The 21,243-nt window shown below is 43.9% G+C and overlaps 1 protein-coding gene across 1 annotated transcript in view; it reads right to left on the bottom strand.

Annotated features, from left to right (window-relative positions):
• The window catches only part of CLPTM1L (CLPTM1 like), a 102,681-nt gene that overhangs the window by 33,056 nt on the left and 48,382 nt on the right, over window positions 1–21,243 (bottom strand). The window contains exons 9-11 of the mRNA XM_082259714.1: window positions 18,717–18,801; window positions 1,871–1,974; window positions 1,129–1,194 (exon numbers count right to left, since the gene is read on the bottom strand). Of these exons, the coding sequence (XP_082115840.1) occupies window positions 1,129–1,194; window positions 1,871–1,974; window positions 18,717–18,801 (255 nt within the window). The remainder of the gene's footprint in view (window positions 1–1,128; window positions 1,195–1,870; window positions 1,975–18,716; window positions 18,802–21,243) is intronic.

Below are 21,243 nucleotides of genomic sequence, written 5' to 3'. Positions count from 1 at the left end.
GTCTGAAAAATGCTTGACATAGAACCCCGTGCTCGAAGGGGACTTTAAGGCTAGCCCTGCAACTTCTGGTTCCCCAGGGTCTGGGTATGGCACACCAAAGCTAAGCTGAAAAAAGGGCCAGTCTTGATTGCTGACATGTAGAGATGAATTCCGGCAGCAATAAAGCAAGGAAACTTTATTGAATGAAAAACTGAAGAAGCATTAAAAAAAATATAGCAAAAAAGTGCCGCAAAGCTGTGTCTTTCGAGGACAATGGCAACAACTGAGGCATGCTGGATAGATTTTTCTTTTCTATTTGCCAGTGTCCAATCCCCCAGAAGACAACAATATACCAGATAGTCTATAACTTCCTATAAAGTGGTTATTGATATTTTCTTGGTGCTTTACATCAAACACTGAATTCTATAAAAGTTAATCATTTACTTCAACATCAATAAAAACATGTATTTAAGCTTCAATAAAAAAACATTAGCACTTAAGGGTTCATTTTATATAGGTCCTGCTTTACATGATTACATTCTGATGGCAGAATCCCAACATGTGTAACCCACTGGGCTTCAGGGGATATTTTCAGGAAATATATATCTCTTGTGGTCATATACAACCCTACCTGGTTGGATGGGAGTGGAAATATCTGTGTAAACTATCTAGCCAATTTGTCCAAGTAGCAACTAGCATGGGGGAAGCATGTGAATATAGCATCAGTGAATATGTTTTCTGTACCTTTTTTCTTTTTCTTCTTTTCTTAGTATATGTACTTTGTTGTGTGAAAGAATGTTATGTGGACAAAAAATTCCCTGAAGAAGCCAGTGGGCAAAACATGTTGTGATTTTGCCATCAGAATGTAATCATGTAAAGCAGGATTTATATGAAATGAACCCTAAGTGCAAATGTTTTTTTATCGGAGCTTAAATATAGGTTTGCATTGATGTTTCAGTGATGGAAAGCACCATGAAAATCCCAATACCTACTTTTCAAGTTTGTTTTAAATATATAGGATGCGGTGCGTTAGCTCATTGGCGATCCTCCCATGTTTATCTCCTATGACTATGACCTAAGAAAAATGTTTTGGTTGGAGCTGGGCTTTAAATACAGCAAAAGGCAGCATCTAATGCAAGATCATCTTACCTTGATTACAGGAATTAGAGTTTTAAACTGGAACGTTATTTTCAATGCCTTCTTGACCTTCCAAACCTGGAGAGAAAAAAAAAAAAAAAGACAGAATTGGTTACGATCAACTCATTTGATGGATTAGAACAAAATATACATGAATAAATATTAGGATTATTTTCTTGGAAAAATTCCTCAACAGATTTTCCCCAGAAACAACTTTTTAAAAATTAGGCTGTTGCAAATGAAAACAAAAACTTGATCCAGCTTCCGAGAAACATACTATAAAAAAAAAAAAAAAACAGTACTCCCAAAATTATGGGAGTTTATATGGGGGAGCATGTCCTCAACAGCTTTGCCAGTGTCTTCGAATGGCACGAGCCTATAACTAATGGTCTATGAACGCTATGTTTGTGTGCTGTAGTTTAGGTTTAGGATAACAAACCTTAATACTTACTCCATGCTGCAGCATCAGCACCGAGATGCCACACAAGAAAAGTATGGCCAAAAAAGCTTTCAGGGGACCCCTTTATTTTTAATAAATAAGAAACTAGGGCATAATAAATACTGTTGAAAGTATTATTGTATTGTATCTACTATATGAGTTTTCTATTCTGTCTCTCTAGTTAAAATTATAGACTGATCATTTCTAAGTGACTGGGCAAACGTTCAAAATCAGCAGGGGATCAAATACATTTTTCCCACACTGTACATTTAGATACACAAATAAAATAGCTTTACCCTATAAATTGCATCTCACCTCAATCACAGCACCAATGCCAGCAGGGATCAAAACCAGCAAGCTGGTTTGTTCATCCAGTAAGAAGAGGAAGATTACCACAGTGCTAAAGCAACGCCACAACACTGAAAAATAAAAGTACATTTAAATGAATTTAAAAAATGTGGCATACAAAAAGATATGCAAGTTGAATGAATTAATGAATATGTATCCAACTGGTTTACATTTTTTTTCCTAAATCATGAGAAAAAAAAAAAAAATTATAAAAACAAATTGAAATCTGAAAATTTAAAGCTTACCAGTTGATTGTAGATCTTCCGAGAGAAAAAACAAAAAAAGATGTAAGGAAGGAGAAAATTGCTAGGACCAGAGATCTCAGCAGGGAGCCTAGGTCCTTAATCCTGACTAGACAGATTAAAACTGATTACGTAGAGCAGAGAGGGGGGTTATATACCAGCAGAGGACAGCCCATGGGTGTAGCCAGGTGTTTTTTAAACTGCCTAGTCCTACTCCTGGAGGAGGCATTATAACCCACTAGTAATGATTTATGGAGCACTGTGTCCGTCAATGAACGAAAGAGAAATTGCATTTGGAAAATCTCGGCGCAAATACTGTGTGACAAAAAAAATTTGCAACACCCACCATTTTGTTCTGTAGGGCCTCTGCTTTAAAAAAAAAAAAAAAAAAAAATATTATATATATATATATAAATAATGTTTGGAGTTTCAAGGTAATATTTTAGCAAAAAAAAAAAAAATGTTCTCATGTAAACAAAAAGTGTCAGAAATAGAGATATGCTGGTTTTCGGTAATGCGATATATAGCGGTATCGCATACCCACGGTATTGTTATTGTGGTCATTTTTAAAATACTGTGTTTATCTGCTCTCAAAGTCTGACTTTTGAATTGATACATTTCAGTGAGCTGGATGACTCATTCACTCACTCAACAGTTCACTTACTCAAAAGAGACAGCTCTGGTAATATGACCCTAGAGTGAGAGAGCTTAGCTCCTCCCTGTAACCAATCAGACGGCTCCCAGCACACACCCGCATGCTTCTTCCCAAGCTCAGACACAGACAGAAACACTGCCTAATACAAGCAAGTCTCTGCAAGTACCTTTATCATATACGGTCACTGTGTATATATTATATATATATATATATATATACACATATACATACATACATACATACACACACATACATACATAAATACACAAACAGGCATAGCAGCATATATATTATATGCACACGCATAGCAGCCCATTGGCTTGAATGGGCTTGTGCCTGCATTTTCGGCTGAAAAAAATGCAGTGGCTGTAAAATCCATCCTGCTTTTGCACCATGCGACTTACCTGCAGTTGCTGCACACGCAAACTGTGTTTTTAAAATGCTGGACCCACGTATATAAAAACGCAGAAAGCTTGCCAGAGCAGGAACTGCAGGTAAATCGCATGGTGCAAAAGCAGGATGGATTTCAAGGCCACTGCATTTTTTAAATGCTGCATGCACCTTTTTTCTGCGTAAAATGAGGGCATAGCAGCCCATTCAAATCAAAGGGCTGCTATGCCTGTGCAAATGTGGGCCGCCAACCCGCATACATGTGAACCAGGCCTAAAGCAATAGTAAAGTAAAAAACACTGGTCCTCCTGCAGGTATAACCACTTCTGGACCGCAAGGATTTGTCCCCTTAATGACCAGGCCATCGGATCAGAGCCGAGTGCCAGGACCAGTCATCACCAGGTAGGCCAGACACTGCTTCATGGCTTATTTTAGGCTTGGATCACAGAGTCTGTACTGACTGACTATATAATAATGTGCAAAAGTGAACCAAAGTCCCTAAATTCAGCAATGAAATTCAAGTGAGGTAGAAATTTAATAATTAAGGTTTTGCCATGGTATATGGTATTATCATGGTATTCAATCAATTAATCGCAGCATGGAAATCTGATACCGTCAAATGCCTGGTCAGAAAAGGCTTGGTCCTAAAGTGGTTAGAAGAGAGGGTGATGTGTGGCATAAGCTTCTCATATTGGGTATAAAATGGCAGGACAGTTCAAACAACCCCCCAAATGAGCCCATTTTGGAAAATAGACACCCCATACTATTTGCAAAGAGGCAAGTGGAGTCCATGGAATATCTTGTATTTAGCCACAAGGTTCGGAAAAATGACAAATTTTTTTTTACACAAAGTTGTCACTAAACTATATCTTGCTCACACATGCCATGGGTATACGTGGAACGACACCCCAAAATACATTCTGCTACTTCTCCTGAGTACAGGAATACCACATGTGTGAGACTTTTTGGGAGCCCATCTGTGTACGGGACCTCGAAATCCAATCACCGCCTTCAGGTTTTCCAACGGCGTAAATTGCTTATTGTACTTCCTCACTATCTATCACAGTTTCGTAGGCACTAAAAAATGACAAGATCGCACAAAACCTGCCCAAATTACCCAATTTTGGAAAGTAGACACTCCAAGCTATTTGCTGAGAGGCATGTTGAGTTCATGGAATATTTTATTTTTTTCCACAAGTCTCGGGAAAATTAAAATTTTTTTTTTTACACACAAAGTTGTCACTTAAATGATATATTGCTCAAACATGCCATAGCTATATGTGAAATGACAACCCAAAATACATACTGCTGCTTCTCCTGAGTACAGGGATACCACGTGAGACTTTTGTATGAGCCCAGCTGTGTACGGGACCCTGAAATTTTGCAGCTCTCTGGTTTTGGAAAATGAAGAAAGAAAAGGAAAAAAACATTTTTTTTCTATTTTTCTTTCTTCAATTTTCAAACTTTTGTGAGACAAAGCGAGATCTGCAAAATACTCAACATGTCTCTCAGCAAATAGCTCAGGGTGTCTACTTTCCTAAAAGGGGTCTTTTAGGGGGGTTTTGTGCTATCTTGGCATTTCATGGCCTCTACAACTGATAGGTAGTGAGGAGTAAAATCAACAATTTACGCCCTTACATAGTAGTTGAGGTTGAAGACAATAGTCCATCCAGTTCAACCTGTGTAGGCGCGCGTGGCCGTAATCATCTCTCATACCCCTTAATGTTCTGATCCTTGAGATGTACGTCCAAGAGTCTTTTGAAAGTAGCCATACTTCCCACAGAAACTACCTCTTGTGGTAGAGAATTCCACAATCTTGTAGCCCTAACAGTAAAGAACCCCCTGCGTTGCCTGGGGTCAAAACGCTTCTCCTCTAATTGTATGTCCTTGAGTCCTCATGCAGTCCTTTTCGACTGAATAGCTTTTTTTAAAAGCTGAGATCACCATTGAGGTATTTATAAATTGCTATCATGTCCCCTCTCAGGCGTCTCTTCTCCAGGGAGAATAAATTAAGCGATTGTAGACGCTCTTCATAATTAAGATCCTCCAATCCCCCAATTAGTTTAGTGGCCCTTCTCTGGACTCTCTCCAGCTCCAACACATGCCTCCTGACGACTGGCGACCAGAACTGGACAGAATACTCCAGATGCGGTCGGACCAGAGTTTTATAAAGTGGTAGGATTATAGTTTTATCTCTGGAATACATTATTTTCTTTATGCATGCTAATATTCTGCCGGCTTTGGCAGCTGCCGCTTGACATTGCATGCTTTTGCTTAGTCTGTCCTCAACCAAGACTCCCAGATCTTTCTCCATTTTTGATTCCCCTAAAGGTTCCCCCCGTAAAGTGTATTGTGCTTTTATGTTTTTAGTCCCCAAGTGCAAAACCTTATACTTCTCCACATTAAACCTCATTTGCCATATCGTTGCCCACTCTGTTATTTTGTTCACGTCATTCTGTAGGCTATCTACCTCATGCTGTGCAGTTATTGCCCTGCCCAATTTTGTGTCATCTGCAAAAACGGATATAGAACTACTGATGCCATCCTCAATGCGGTTTATAAATAAATTGAACAGGGTTGGTCCCAGGACTGAGCCTTGGGGGACCCCATTTACCACCTCAGACCAGTCTGAGTATGCGCTATTTATTACCACCCTTTGGACACGCCCTTTTAGCCAGTTCCGAATCCAAGAGAAAACCTTGCGGTCGATGCCTGCAGACTTTATTATATAAATTAAGCCCTTGTGGGGAACTGTATCAAAACGCCTTAGCGAAATCCAGGTACACCACATCCACTGGTTTCCCCCTATCTAGCTCACAGCTCACCTCTTCGTAGAATGTTAAGAGATTGGTTTGACAAAAACGCCCTTTAGTAAACCCCGTGCTGATTACGGCTGATGTTGTTGTCTTCAGCAAACTCTACAATATAGTCCCTGATCATACCCTCCAGAAGTTTACATACTATGGATGTCAGACTGACCGACCTATAATTTTCCGGGACATGCCTCTGCCCTTTTTTGAATAATCTGTATCACGTTAGCTTTCCTCCAATCCCCCGGTACATTTCCTGTCATAATACTGTCAGCAAAGATCAGGAACAGTGGTCTAGATATAGTTTTACTAAGTTCTTTGAGTAGTCTCGGATGTATGCCATCCGGGCCTGGTGATTTATTGGTGTTCATTTTATCCAGCCTTTCCCCGATTTCACCCTTTGTTAGCCATAGCGGCAAGTCCTGTGAATTACTGCTAACCATACAGTCATGGTCAGTGCACCCCTCCTTTTCCTGTGTAAAGACCGAGGAGAAAAAAGCATTAAGCACGGTTGCCTTTTCAGTGTCCTCTGTAACCATCTTCCCCTCATCGTTAATCATGTGTGCAACATGCTCTGCCTTTGTTTTTTTGCTGCTGATATATTTAAAGAGTTTTAGGGTTCTTTTTACTATCCTCCGCTATTTGTCTCTCAAAGTTGATTTTATCTATTTTGATTTCGTATTTACTTTTCTTTTTTGCCTCCTTGTATTGCTGGAAAGCCGATAATGTGCCTTCTGATTTATATTTCTTGAAGGCCATTTTTTCCCCCTAATACATTTTTTTAACATTACGGTTTAGCCAGCCATGGTCAGTGTTCCTAGGGTTTGGTCCCAGTTTACCCTTTCCATCATTGAGCACAATTTAGGAAAGTTTGCCCTTCTGAAGTTTAGGGTTCTTATGTTCCCCTCTTGCCTTGTTATATTGTTATTTACGCTAAATGTGATCATCCTGTGATCGCTAGAGCCCAGGTTGTCCTAGATTCCTACCTCCTAGATTAGGTTTGGGTCATCAGTGATCAATAGATCCAGCACTGCATTATCTCTAGTAGGAGAATCCAACAACTGAGACATGTAGTTGTCCTGTAAAGTTTCCATGAAGAGACAGGCCTTCTGTGAGAAGCCTGAAGATAGTGATTGGTTTTCAGGGTCCTGTATGTGGACTAGACTGCAAAAGTCTCACAGATGGGGTATCCCCATACTCAGGAGAAGCAGCAGAATGTATTTTGGGGTGTAATTTCACAAATACCCATGGCATGCGTGAGAAATATATAATTTCAATGACAAATTTGTAAAAAAAAATATTTATATATTTATATATATATATTTTTTGTAATTTTTCAAACACCAAAAATATTCAATGGGCTCAACACCACACTCAGGAAATTCTTTGGGGTGTCCATTTTCCAAAAAAATGGGTAATTTGGGGGGTGGGGGGTTTGTCAGAAAGTAAAAGCTGTGTAAATTCCATTATATACACCATAGTTTGTAGACGCTATAACTTTTGCGCAAACCAATATACTCTTAGTGAGATTTTTTCTTCTTTTAAAGACATGTAGATAAATACATTTTGGCCTAAATGTATGACAAAAATTAGAGTTTATTGGATATTTTTTATAAGAAAGTAGAAAATGAAATTTCTCAAAATTTCTGGTCTTTTTTCGTTTATATTGCAAAAAAACAAAAAAAAAAAAAAAAAAAAAAAAGACAGAGAGGTGATCAAATACCACCAAAAGAAAGCTATATTTGTGGGGGGAAAAAGCACATACAATTTCATTTGGGTACAGCATTGCATGCAATTACCAGTTAAAGTCACGCAGTGCCAAATTGCAAAAAATGGCCTGGTCATTAAGGGGATAAAACCTTTTGGTTCAGAAGTGGTTAATCAAATAGTAGTCTAATATCTCTGAGTTAATAAGTCTGTCTCCCAGGACTAGATTGTTAACAGATATTCTGTATAATCTCTAGAGTGGACTATGTGAGAGCAACTTTTTTTTTTTTTTTTTTTTTTTAACTAAAACTTTAGTTATGCTTCTAAACAGGAGTCCTTCCTATATTTGGAGATACCAAGCTACTTCTATTTAGCTTTGTTTGTTTTTTCTTGAGTTTGTTTTGAGAACCATTGTGAAATGCCTACCTTAAAAGAGCAGGCTCCTCCACTGAGCTACTCATGACACCCTTTTAGTACAGAATTTGGCCTCCCGGTGTCATCTATGAACTGAATATTGTGACAAATTGTCTGAGTGTCACAGTAAGTAGAACTAGAGTACAATCATAGTGTCATTAGTTCTACATAGTTATGGCTATTAGTGCCAATCATTGTATAAAACCCATTTTTTCTGACCTAAAAAGGTAATGGATTGGGGGTGAAAGGATGTAAACCGATGCACATTTGTTTACAATAACCCCATTGCAATGGAAAAATATCTTCCTGTCCTATAAATAAGAATGCTAACTCTTCTAGAGTAAGAGGCATGAGAAGAACGGAAATATGTTTTGTAATGTTATCTACAAGGGAAATCAGTAGCGTTTTTGGTTAGATGCAGCTCCTGCAGGCATATTATAGCGGATTAGTATTTTTTAGAGAGCCTAAAAAATGGATTTTTGTAAGAACTTACCGTAAAATCCTTTTCTCTTAAGCTCATTGACAGACGTAGTCTTCTTGATTCTCAAGAGCTGGGTTATGTTGTCTCCGCAGGAGTAGGACTAGGCAGAATGACAAAACGTTCTGGCTCCACCCTAGGGGCAGTCCCTGAGGGTATATCCTCCCTCTCTCTGCTACAGGGAATCAGTTCTGTTTAAAGCAGTACAGAGAATTTAACCCAACCCAACTCAATGATAGAGGGGCGGGTACTACGTCTGTCAATGAGCTTAAGAGAAAAGGATTTTACGGTAAGTTCTTACAAAAATCCATTTTTCTCTATCGCTCATTGACAGACGTAGTCTTCTTGATTCTCAAGAGCTGGGACATCCAGAAGCAGTGCCACAAATGAGGGGTGGGATTGACAAATCAAATCCAATCTAGAAGGCCCAACCGGTGCCAAACTAGAAGTTTTAAAGGCTCATTATAAACAAAGAATGAGGCTAAAGAAAAAATTTTCCAACGGAAAAAAACCCTCGAGGTAGACCACTGGTCTCCTCAAATTGCGGCCTGCAAAACCTTGCGGCCAAATGAGGCATCAGACGATGCCATTACATCAACTTTATAATGTTTAGAGAAGGTATGCACCGACGACCAGGTAGCCGCCTTGCACACCTGGACCACTGACGCCTGATGGCGAAAGGCCCATGACGCACTAAGTGCCCGAGTGGAGTGCGCCTTAACAGGGAACGGGGGCTCCCGACCCTTAATAGAATAAGCCTGCACTACCGTCTGTCTGATCCATCTGGAAATGGTCGCGGCAGATGCAGGCAACCCCTTTTTGGGGTCCATCTGGGATCACAAAAAAGTGAATCCGTCTTGCGAAACGAGTCTGTCGTTTTCAAGTATACCCTGATCGCCCGGACCACATCCAAGGAGTGCAAAGCAAATTCCCGAGGATGACTGGGCTTAGGACACAGGGAAGGTAATACAATTTCTTCATTCAGATGAAATTCTGAAACCACTTTTGGTAGGAAGGATGGATTCGGACGAAGAACCACCTTATCTCTATGAACCACCAGATATGGTGAACGACAAGATAATGCGGCCAGTTCTGACACCCTGCGTGCAGAAGTAATAGCCACCAAGAAGGCCACCTTCTGGGACAACGTGGGTAGAGGAATCTCCCTAATATCTTCAAAGGGAGGTTTCTGAAGAACCGACAACACTAAATTAAGATCCCAGGGGGGTAACGGCGCGTGCACTGGCGGAGCCAGATGTCGCACCCCCTGGATGAAATTCCGCACCAAGGAATGAGTAGCCAAAGGCTTCTGAAAGAAGATGGCTAATGCTGAAACCTGACCCTTGATAGTACTCAAGGCCAGTTTCTGCTCAACCCCTTGTTGCAGAAAAGCCAATATTCGACTAATCGAATAAGACCGAGGACGGAACCCCAAAGGTTCACACCATGCAATGTAGGACTTCCATGTGCGATGATAAATCTTTCTGGAAGTCGCTTTCCTTGCTTCAACTAGAGTAGGAATAACTGAAGCTGACAAACCTTTGTCCTTCAGCACCTGGGTCTCAATAGCCAGGCCGTTAAAGCCAGCGATCGTAAAGCAGGATGGAAGATCGGTCCCTGAGACAGTAGATCCTCCCTGAGAGGAAGTCTCCATGGGACGTCCGCCACCAGTCTGACCATGTCGGCGTACCAAGCTCGACGAGGCCAGTCCGGAGCTACCAGGATTACTGGGATTCCTTCCTCCTCTACCCTGCGAAGAAGTCTTGGCAGTAACGCGAGAGGAGGGAAGGCATATATTAGCTGGTATTGCCCCCACGGGGCGATCAGTGCGTCTGCGGTTTCTGCTAGAGGATCGCGGGAGCGAGCCACGAATCTCTGAACTTTCCTGTTGAATCGTGATGCCAACAGATCCACATCCGGGGTGCCCCACCGTAGGCACAACTGGTGGAAAACGTCTGGATGGAGGGACCATTCCCCCTGATCCAGGGTCTGACGGCTGAGATAATCTGCCTGCCAATTCTCCACCCCCGGAATGAACACCGCAGAGATTGCTGGAACAAATCATTCCGCCCAGCGAAGAATGCAAGCCACTTCTTTGGCCGCTCGGACACTCTTGGTGCCCCCCTGATGATTGACATAAGCCACGGCCGTGGCATTGTCCGACTGGATCCGAACCGGGCTGCCCTGGAGCTGCTCGGTCCAGTGAATCAGACAAAGTCTGATCGCTCTCAGTTCCAATACATTTATCGGTAACCTGGATTCTTCTGGGGACCAAAGTCCCTGGACAGATAACTGACCAAGAATTCCTCCCCATCCGGATAGACTGGCATCCGTGGTCACTATCGTCCAATATATTGGCAGAAATGACTTTCCCTGGCTGAGCATTGGAGACCGAAGCCACCAAACCAGAGACTCTGTGGTCTGTTTGCTCAATCGTATCTGATTGTCCAGGGATTCCGGATTCCGATTCCATCTGAGAAGAATCTCTTGCTGAAGAATTCGGGTATGGGACTGGGCAAATGGGACTGCTTCGAATGAAGCCACCATCAACCCCAGAACCCTCATGCAAGTCCGAAGGGAAGACCAGCTGTTGGACAGTAACAACTGGACTGCTGATTGAATCTTTCGGAGTTTCCCTACCGGAAGAAAAACTCTTGTCCTGACTGTGTCTAGAATTAGACCCAGATATTCGAGCCTCTGGGTGGGAACCAGAAAAGACTTTTGCTGGTTCACCAGCCACCCGAATTCCTGTAAAGAAATCATAGTAATTTCTATGTTTTGTAGCAAGGTCTGAGGAGACTCTGCATGAAGCAGAAGATCGTCTAGGTAACCTAGAATCGATATACCTCTTTGGCGCAGAAGTGCCAACATTGGGGCCAACACCTTTGTGAAGACCCGCGGAGCCGTGGCGAGACCGAAAGGTAACGCCACAAACTGATAGTGGTTCTCCTCTACGGAAAAGCGTAGAAAACGCTGATGTCCTGCGAAAATGGAAATGTGAAGATAGGCGTCCTTGATGTCTATGGACGCTAGGACATCCCCTGGATGCAGGAAGGCTGCTACCGTGCGAATGGACTCCATTCTGAATCTTCTTATGTTGACGAAAGAATTGAGTGCTCTTAAGTCCAGAATTGGACGCACTTTGCCCTCTTTCCTGGGTATTGTAAACAGGTTTGAATAAAACCCTTGAAACCGTTCTGTCCAAGGAACGTGGACTACCACTCCTTGTTGTAGTAAATCTGTGACTGCTCTCCGCAGATCTTCTAAACGATCTGCGGATAGTCGGATATTGGAAGGGAAGAATCACGCCGGTGGGAGAGATCGAAACTCGATCTTGTACCCTGACCTTATGACTTCGCAAACCCATTTGTCCGGGATTCTGGAAAGCCATGGATCCGGGAACCGGCGAAGACGTCCCCCCACCCCAGTTATGGGTGGGGGCGCACCTTCAGGCTTTGGATGGTTTATCTTCAGGTCTGGAGGGGGCGAGCTTTTGCTTGCCCGACCAACGACCCCCGACGCCTCCTGCAGGAGCTTTGGAGGACTTTGTTTTTTCACCCGCTGGACGAAAAAACCTCTTGTGAGCAGAAAAAGAAGGCCCTCGTCTTTGACGAGTTCCTCTACCTTTAAAATTTTGCGGTAAAAAGGTGCTTTTTCCACCGGTGAGATCCTTAATGATCTCATCTAAGTTGGCTCCAAATAGACGCTCTCCTGAAAAGGGGATATTAGCCAATGCTTTTTTGGAACCTTGGTCGGCTAACCAACCTTTTAGCCACAGTGTACGCCTGAGAACCACTGCTGAGACTGATGCTCGCGCCATTAATGGAGTGGCGTCTAACGCCGCATCACATACAAACTGTAACCCCTGTATCATTTGTTCCAACAAATCTGATACCGCCTGAGGGACTTCTTCTAAGTCCCGGCGTAACCACTTGGTCCATTCAGTTACAGCCTGCGAAACCAGACCAATAGCAATTATTGGTCTGAAAGCTGATCCAATCAAGGAAAACATGGTGCGAGACATAGCTTCTATCTTGAGATCCACTGGATCTTTAAAAGACGGAGCGTCTTCTAAAGGAATAACCGTGGCTTTATTCAATCTAGCAATAGGTGAATCCACCACAGGTGGTTCTGTCCATTTCTTAATAAGGGTTTCCTCAAACGGATAACGCCTGTCAATGCGTTTAGAAATATTAAAAGTGCGTTTTGGCAGACGCCATTCTTCTTCGATTGGATTGCCAAAACATTTGGGCAATGGAAAAACCTTCGCCACTTTGATGCGCTTTTTAGTCCCAAAAGGGATCTCAGTTTCAGCTATTTCTGATGGAATACCCTGTAACCTTAAAGTCTCTTGAATAGATACCATGAGTGCGTTTACCAACGCTTCCTCTCGGGCTATGGTGGATCCTGAAACATCCTCCTCACTGTCTGAAGAGACAGGACCCGAGACACCAATACCAGATGAAGTACCCGCAACTGCAGAAATAGGCTCAGAGTCTGAATCCGAAGTTTCAGATAATAAGGGGTTAGGCGGGGGTCGCTTTCTTGCGCCCTGTCCCTGACAAGCAACTTCCACCCGGGACACAAAAGTTTCCATAATAGCTGACAAAGATTCAATTGTCAATGGGGTGCTGGAGGATCCCGCAGACCCCTCGAGGGGATCCGGAGGAGATACATGAGTGGCAGGGTCCATGTTAATACAGGACACCTTTGCCAGCAAAAACAAAAAAACTTTTTCTTTTTTTTTTTTTGTGTGTCTCCCCCTAGCGCAATAGCGCCCCTCAGAGTACCTGCTTCTCGATCCCAGAGAGAGAGAGAGGGACCCCCAAGGCTCACCAACCGATGCAGTGCAGTTTCCAACAAACTGCAGTCAGCGTCTGTCTTACACAGACTGGAAGGAGCTGTTTGCTTTTTCCCGGGCAGAAGGCGTGGCTCCGCCCCCTGTGTACGCCTTCCGGCGTTCCCAGCCCTCCACGAGGTAGCTGGGCTCACAAAACATGGCCGCCCCCATAGAAGAGACATAAGACTCCAAAAACATGGCGGCCGGCGTGACCTGAGGACATACATGCATTCGGTCTACGGCAAAATGGCGGCGGACCGCCGATATCGTCTTCCCAGCACATCCACCTGCACTCTGCTAAGAGGTGACATATGGATCTACAGAGATACACTGCACATAAGGTAGGATTATACCTCCTATGTCTGCTGTAATGTTACAGTCTGCTGGGTAGAGTGTTAGCTCTTGAACCAAGTCCACTTCCCACAAACACATGCTGTATTACAAGGGGGACTTGTAAGTATCAGATATATACTGACCATATATGGAGGGCCCATAATATTTACTGCCTCATAATGAGGAAAAAAGGGAACGTTTACTCACCATACCGAACCGACAGGCACCCTCTCTTCACAATACCCTCTCCACCGGGGTGGGGGTTTGTGGACGCCTCGACTCTCTGGTACCTGGCGTCCAAGCGAGCTTTTAACTCGCAAAGTCAGTCCCTTTACTGGGACTCCGTCGCGGCCGACTCAGCGCACTGGTCTGCACGCGCTCTTAGGCAGAAACCGGGGTGACCACTGGATCTCAACATCCAGCCCGTCGCCCGGCCCCGCATACTTACTTGAATATGTCGCGGCCGACCAAGCGCAATGCCATGGTCTGCGCGCGCTCGTAGGCCGGCTGGGGTGACCACAAGTGTCGCCCAGTCCGGCATTTTTGCTTGAAGATCTCACAGGAAAAAAACACTGGAGAAAACTACCTAAAAAATGTCTTTTTCTTAAAGAAAAAAAGTCTTGCCAGGACCAAAAGATCCCAGCAAGGAACTTAGGTCCTTACTCCTGACTAGACAGAAAAAAACTGATTCCCTGTAGCAGAGAGAGGGAGGATATACCCTCAGGGACTGCCCCTAGGGTGGAGCCAGAACGTTTTGTCATTCTGCCTAGTCCTACTCCTGCGGAGACAACATAACCTAGCTCTTGAGAATCAAGAAGACTACGTCTGTCAATGAGCGATAGAGAAATAAGGATTTCCACGTAATAATCTTGTAGCGGCCTCATACATCCCAGGAGAGGAATATAAGGTCAGGGGATGCAGGAACCATAGAGAGCAATGCAAAAACACAGAACAGGGGATGAGGGTGCTGTGTCCTGTACAGTCCTCAAAAACATTGAATTTGCAGAGGAGTCAAAATTCTTTTCATTTGAATCATACAGAACAGGACACAGGCTGGACAATCAAGGACGCTGGGACGTCCACAAGCAATGAAATGGAGGGTGTGGGCAATAACAAGGCAAAAAGAACACTGCCAACAGGTCCAATAAAACAAACATACAAGGGTCAAATGACCCAACTCGGAGTACAGCTGAAAAAAACTTGCAACCAAAGCTGTATCCACTGAAGCCTGGACATCCACCTGGTAAATCTTGGAGAAAGTATGAATTGACCAAGCGGCAGCAGTTGTGCAACAGATGCTTGATGTCAAAAAGTCCAAAAAACACCAATTACCGAGTGGAGTGAGTAAATAAATGTACTGGAAATACCTAATCTTTGAGAGCATTAGCCCTTGCAATGAGTTGCCTTATCCATCTAGAAATAGTGGTCTTAGAAGAAAGTGTCCGTTAAGAGACCCTGTCGGCAATAGAAAGAGAATCCATTTTCTGGATGGAGGCTGTTAGATAGATCCTGACTGTGTTAACTACATCCAGACAGTGGACAGCAATTTCCTTTGGGTGCTTTGGAGCAGCGCACAAAGGAGGAAGGACAATGTCCTCATTGAGAGTTGGGAGGCCAATAATACCTTTAATACAAAGGAGGTTCTTGGATGCAAGACTTTATCCTTGTGAAGAATCAGGAAAGGCTATTTACAGAGAGAAATGGTAAAGCCTTGTACACACTACAGGTTTGGGTTGAGTGAAAAAAAAAAAAAAAAAAATGCCAGCTGTGGTCAGAGCCACCACCCCACTATGCGAAGAAAGTACAGCGATCTCCCCCGCTGAGCTGTTGTGTTCTGACAGGTGTTACCTCTGTCCTTCAGCACCCAGAGAGGGTGGCTCCACCTACTTTCTCTTACTATTTCCACAATTTATCCCATTTCTCCTTTTTCTTCTTTCTCCTTTCTACACTCCTAACTTGAGTACCTGCATGACTATACGCTGTGTACTTTGGATTAACAACATATATTACCCTTTGCTCTTTTTTTTTTCTATTATCATGAAGATATCTGATCCAATAACACTATCCTCCTTTAACTGTGGAGACTTCAATATACTGGGAAAAAGAAGCCAGATACTGTATCACTTCCATAAACAGCAGACTAAAATTGTGCTCTTGCAGGAAACCCACTTTCGCAGTGATACTTTCCCTGCCATCAGTAATCCATACTACCTGGTATCACAGCTTAAACCCACAGGCTAAATCTAGAAGGGTATCTATAGCATTTAATAAATCCTTTGACCCAGAGATACTCAATGCTTTGATTGACCCCTCGAGTCACTTAATTTTTCTGAAATTAAAATTTAACTCCTCTATTTTCACAGTAGTGAATGTTTATAGCCCTAATCAAGACCAAGGCGGTTTTCTATCTGCGGTGCTCGACAGATTGACATTCTTTGGGGGTTCCTGTGCCATCTTGGGCGGCAACTTCAACATGGCTTTGGCCCCTTCCGTGGACACATCGTCTTGTAAGTCCCTCTGTTCCACACTCCGCTATAACAAAAATCAAAACACTTTTACACCTGACTGAACTTGTAGATACATGGCGGACATTGCACCCCACAGAGAGAGACTATAGCTATTATTCCATTTCCCATAGCACACACAGCTATATTGATTATTTCTTCATTTCCCAATAGCTCTTAAATTTCCCTATCCAATGCTCCTTGGGTAACCTGTTATAGTCAGATCATGGCCCGGTACACCTAAGTCTGGCTCGCTTTCCACACCTCGTAAGGGCTTCTCTTGGCGCCTGAATAACTTACCCAAGGATACTCCTTGTATCTCTGCATACCCGGCGCTGTGGGTTCATCAGCCAGTTTTAAAGCTTTCCACACTGAAACTTTCAGAGCTTCCACCAAAGTGAGTTCCCGCGCAACGGCTGATGAGGACAGGTCTTCTTCGCCATCAGAATGCGACGACACCGACCCCTCAGTGTGGTCTGCGTCAGCCATGTCTATCTCAGAGTTCGAAGACCCTGCACATGGAGGTGAGGGCGGAGGGTGTTTGCAGCTGGCAGCACTAGCAATGACAAAATCTACCTTAGACATCAAATTTTGCAAAAAGGCTGCAATCTCTGGATGAGACTGAGAACCAGAAGGTCCCGCAATTGCTCCCAGGGGGTCTTGCAGGTAAAATATTATTCTGGGACTCCATGTTACACTTTTTAAAATAATTGGGCAGGGTCTCTTTAAGACCGGGAAAAACACGGTCCCGCAATCCCTGCTTATTTTAAGATAATAGCAGAGCGAATAAAGAAAAACCCACAGGGAACCCCAGGAAAATGTTACCAGACCACAGAGGAGACTTCCAGCACGATCTGTGCAAAAACGAAACTGACAGTGACTGTACAGGAAGAGGAAGAGAAAACTCAGCCTCTACATTTTAAAAAACCATGCTGCATGCCTGTCCAGCCTATGGACCTCAGGAAAATGGCCGCTCATGCATTCTCAATGGGGAATTATAGAAAATGGCTGTCCATATAAACTAATGGGAATATAAAAAATCATGATCCACAGCAAAATGGCGGCCCCCACATGTGGTCTCCAGGACACCCAAAAGGGGACCCAGAACAATAGGCATCGGAAGGTCCCTGCCCAGGGGCCCACCCACACAGGACAAGTCGCCCATCTCAAATAAGCGCCACAGCGGCTGCATTATTACCACGTCCCCCCTCCCCCAAGGTAAAAAACCTGCAAGGGGTATAGGCATGCTGAGGGGTACACAGGACTAGTCCTCCGAGGTGCCAGGGGAACCGAGGGACCCCCTAAAGTCCGACTATTCCGCCTTGAGAGTGCCAAGGGTTTTTGGGGGACAACTTACCCCCCATACCACATTATGGGGGGTAAGTTGTCCCCCCCAGTAGGGGAAGCTGCGTTCCATGTCGAGTGGGTCCCAGCGAGACAGTCCACTCGCAGGCTCGTCCCCATCCGTCGGGGCACTGTGGTGGTGAGGCCTAGTTTTGGACTATAAACTGCTCACACTCGTTGGCCAGGCTGGGAGACCATAAGGATCTAGATTACCCAGTGCGAAACCTCAGCCGGCTGTAGCTTGCAGTTCCTCTGGATCTTGGTCCTCAGGAACTAACTAGTGAAAATAAAAAAATCATAAACTAACAAACTTTCCTATAATAGCTAACACCGAAGTCCATGCAGGAAGCTAGGTCCTATTCCTTAATCTAGGCAGAAACAAACTGCTTGATGATAGCAGGGTGTGTGGGATTATGCCTGCAGGGACAGCCCCCATAGGTGTGGGTAAACTTTTTCCCTGCCTAGTAACTATTCCCGATAGGAAGAACATAACCCTATAGTCTGACTAGATGGAGCTGCGTCTGTTGATAAACGACAGAGAAACTTTTTTTTTTTTTTTGTGATCGCTCTGCTGCAACTAGAAGTCAGGTGTCAGTCAAAGCACATAAAAAATTTAATTGGTTGTAAACCTCAGACATGAAATCTCAACAAAGCACATAGTTACATAGTGTTTACTTGTTTCTCTCCAAAACACTAAGTGTCGTTTCTCTCTGCTGTCTAGTTTCTTTGGTATAAGCATAAGTCACTTCAAACACCAAGAGTTGATAGGGGAGGAAGATTCCAGCACTCAGCCTGTGATTGACATCCTCAGCTCTGTTCCTGTGTGACGTGTGAAGAGTTCTTGTACAGTGAGTAACTGCAGCTCCCACTTCCCCACTTTGTGAAAAATAATTTTTATCTTTGATTTTACAAGTATGTACAGGACATATGGCTACAAATACACAGGTATAACTTATGTAGGAGGATTTGTTTCATCTCACCTCAGACTAATCACTTCACTAGGTATAGGTAAAGGTTTACAACTTCTTTATGTAGCAAAAGCTTTGACATATATTTTACATATGCAGTCACACAAAGGAATCTGTAAACTGCATACCTGCTTTTGTTGACATCCCAACCATATTTTTCTTCTTCTTCCAAAAGCTGATGTCATTTTTAAATGCAAGGAAATCAAACAGGAGCTGCAAGTGGAAAACATTACAGGTGTTAAAATGTGAATTAAGCAGTAGACCTATCAAAACACCTACATGATTCCATTAACTCATATTTTACCAGACTTAAAATTGATTGATTGTACGTAAAAAAAAAAAAAAAAATTATATACGTATAACTAAAAGTTAAGTAAAACTGGATTTTTGTAAGAACTTACCGTAAAATCAGTTTCTCTGAAGTCCATTGACAGACGCAGCCTTCTTACTTCTCATCCATAGGGTTATACTGCCCCCTGTAGGAGTAGTTCTAGGCAGCAAAAAAAAAAAATTCCCCATGCCGCTGTCCCCACAGGCATAACCCACACCCTCTGCTCCAGCAAACCAGTTTCATTGTAAGCAGTGAAGAAAATACAAAAAACCATCCCCATATTAAAGGGGCGGGTGCTGCGTCTGTCAATGGACTTCAGAGAAACATATTTTACGGTAAGTTCTTACAAAAATCAATTTTTCTCTATCGTCCATTGACAGATGCAGCCTTCTTACTTCTTATCCATTGGGACATCCCAAAGCAGTGTAGGCATGAGGGGTTGGAAAAACACAACCAGAGTGTAACATAACTCCAAAGGCTAAACCTAGCCAACTGGGAACATGAAGCTTAACCAAGAACAACAGAGGCTCACCCAGGCGAAAAAAACCCTAAAAAGAGAAAAAAAAAAACGGAATTTTTGTAAAATCTTACCTGTAAAATTCCTTTCTCTGAGTCCTCCGACAGTCGCCGCCTCCTCTAAGTCATCACTGTTGGGTATTGTCTTCCTATCCGTAGGAATAGCTAGGCATATAGACTTAGTCCAAAGACAAAAGGCATTAGCATATACACACCCATGGGGGCTGTCCCATCCGGTCAATACCCCCCCTGCATCACCACTCCCAACTCAGTTTGGTAGCATAGCAGTAGGTAATAAGAACCCCAAAAGAGGGGCGGGGGCGGCGACTGTCGGAGGACTCAGAGAAAGGAATTTTACAGGTAAGATTTTACAAAAATTCCATTTTCTCTTACATCCTCCGACAGTCGCCGCCTCCTCCAAGTCATCACTGTTGGGATGTCCCAAAGCAGTATAGACATGAGGGGTGGGAGACGCAACCGTAGAAAAGGCAACGCAGTACCCACATCAGAGAAAGGAATCTTACATGCACCATAAGAGAACCAACTGGGCAACAGAAAAAACAATGCTCAACAGGAGCAACAACCCAGGAAAGCAAATGTCAACAGCCAGGGACCCAGAGAAAAATTCAAGGGTCCATCATGGCACAGCCGCACTGAGAACTTTGCGGCCAAAAGAAGCATCAGCTGATGCCAGAACGTCTACTTTGTAGAACTTGGAAAAAGTGTGCACTGACGACCAAGTCGCCGCCTTGCACACCTGGGCCACCGAGGCCCGATGCCAATAGGCCCAGGAAGTACTCAAAGACCTGGTAGAGTGCACCTTAACAGGGAAGGGCGGAACCCGTTCCTTCAAGGCGTAAGCCTGCTCAATGGTCTATCTGATCCATTTGGCAATAGTCGCTGCGGACGCAGCCATGCCCTTTCGAGGTCCCTCAGGAAGGACAAAGAGGGTATCCGTCTTCCGAAAGGATTCCGTAGACGACAGGTAAACTCTGATCGCCCTGACAACATCCAAGGAATGCAAAGCAATCTCCTTTGGATGTTTAGGCTTCGTACAAAGTGAAGGCAGGACAATGTCCTCATTAAGGTGATATTCAGAGATCACCTTGGGAAGGAAGGATGGGGGTGGTCGCAAAACCACCTTATCCTTGTGAATTATCAAGTAAGGGGAGCGGCAAGACAACGCCGCCAGCTCCGACACTCTGCGAGCCGAAGTGATCGCCACCAGAAAAGCAACCTTTTTTTGACAGCAGAGGCAACGATATCTCCCTGATATTTTCAAAGGGAGCACGCTGCAACGCGGACAGAACCAAGTTCAAGTTCCACGGAGGTGAGGGCTCCTTCCTGGGAGGAGCCAAATGTCGCACACCTTGAATGAAGGTGCGCACCAAGGAATGAGACGCCACAGGGCGTTGGAAAAGGACAGCCAGTGCAGACACCTGGCCCTTTATCGTAGCCAGCGCCAGGCGCTGATCCACTCCAGACTGGAGGAAAGCCAAGATTCGACACCGAGTAAGAACGAGGGGAGAACCCCCTGGACTCACACCAGGTGAAATAGGCTTTCCAGGTACGGTAATAGATCTTGACAGAGGAGGATTTCCTAGCCTTGATTAGGGTAGGGATAACCTCAGGGGATAGACCCTTGTCCTTCAAAACCTGGGTCTCAACAGCCAGGCCGTTAAAGCCAGAGACTGTAAAGCAGGATGGAAGATCGGACCTTGAGACAGGAGATCTTCCCGCAGAGGCAGGCGCCACGAAGGCGCCACTGCCAGGTGAACAACGTCGGCGTACCAGGACCGGCGAGGCCA

This window comes from Pelophylax lessonae (assembly GCF_965119305.1).
Source record: "Pelophylax lessonae genome assembly, chromosome: 5".
Classification (NCBI taxonomy): Eukaryota; Metazoa; Chordata; class Amphibia; order Anura; family Ranidae; genus Pelophylax; species Pelophylax lessonae.
This window is presented reverse-complemented; position numbering and strand designations above follow the sequence as displayed.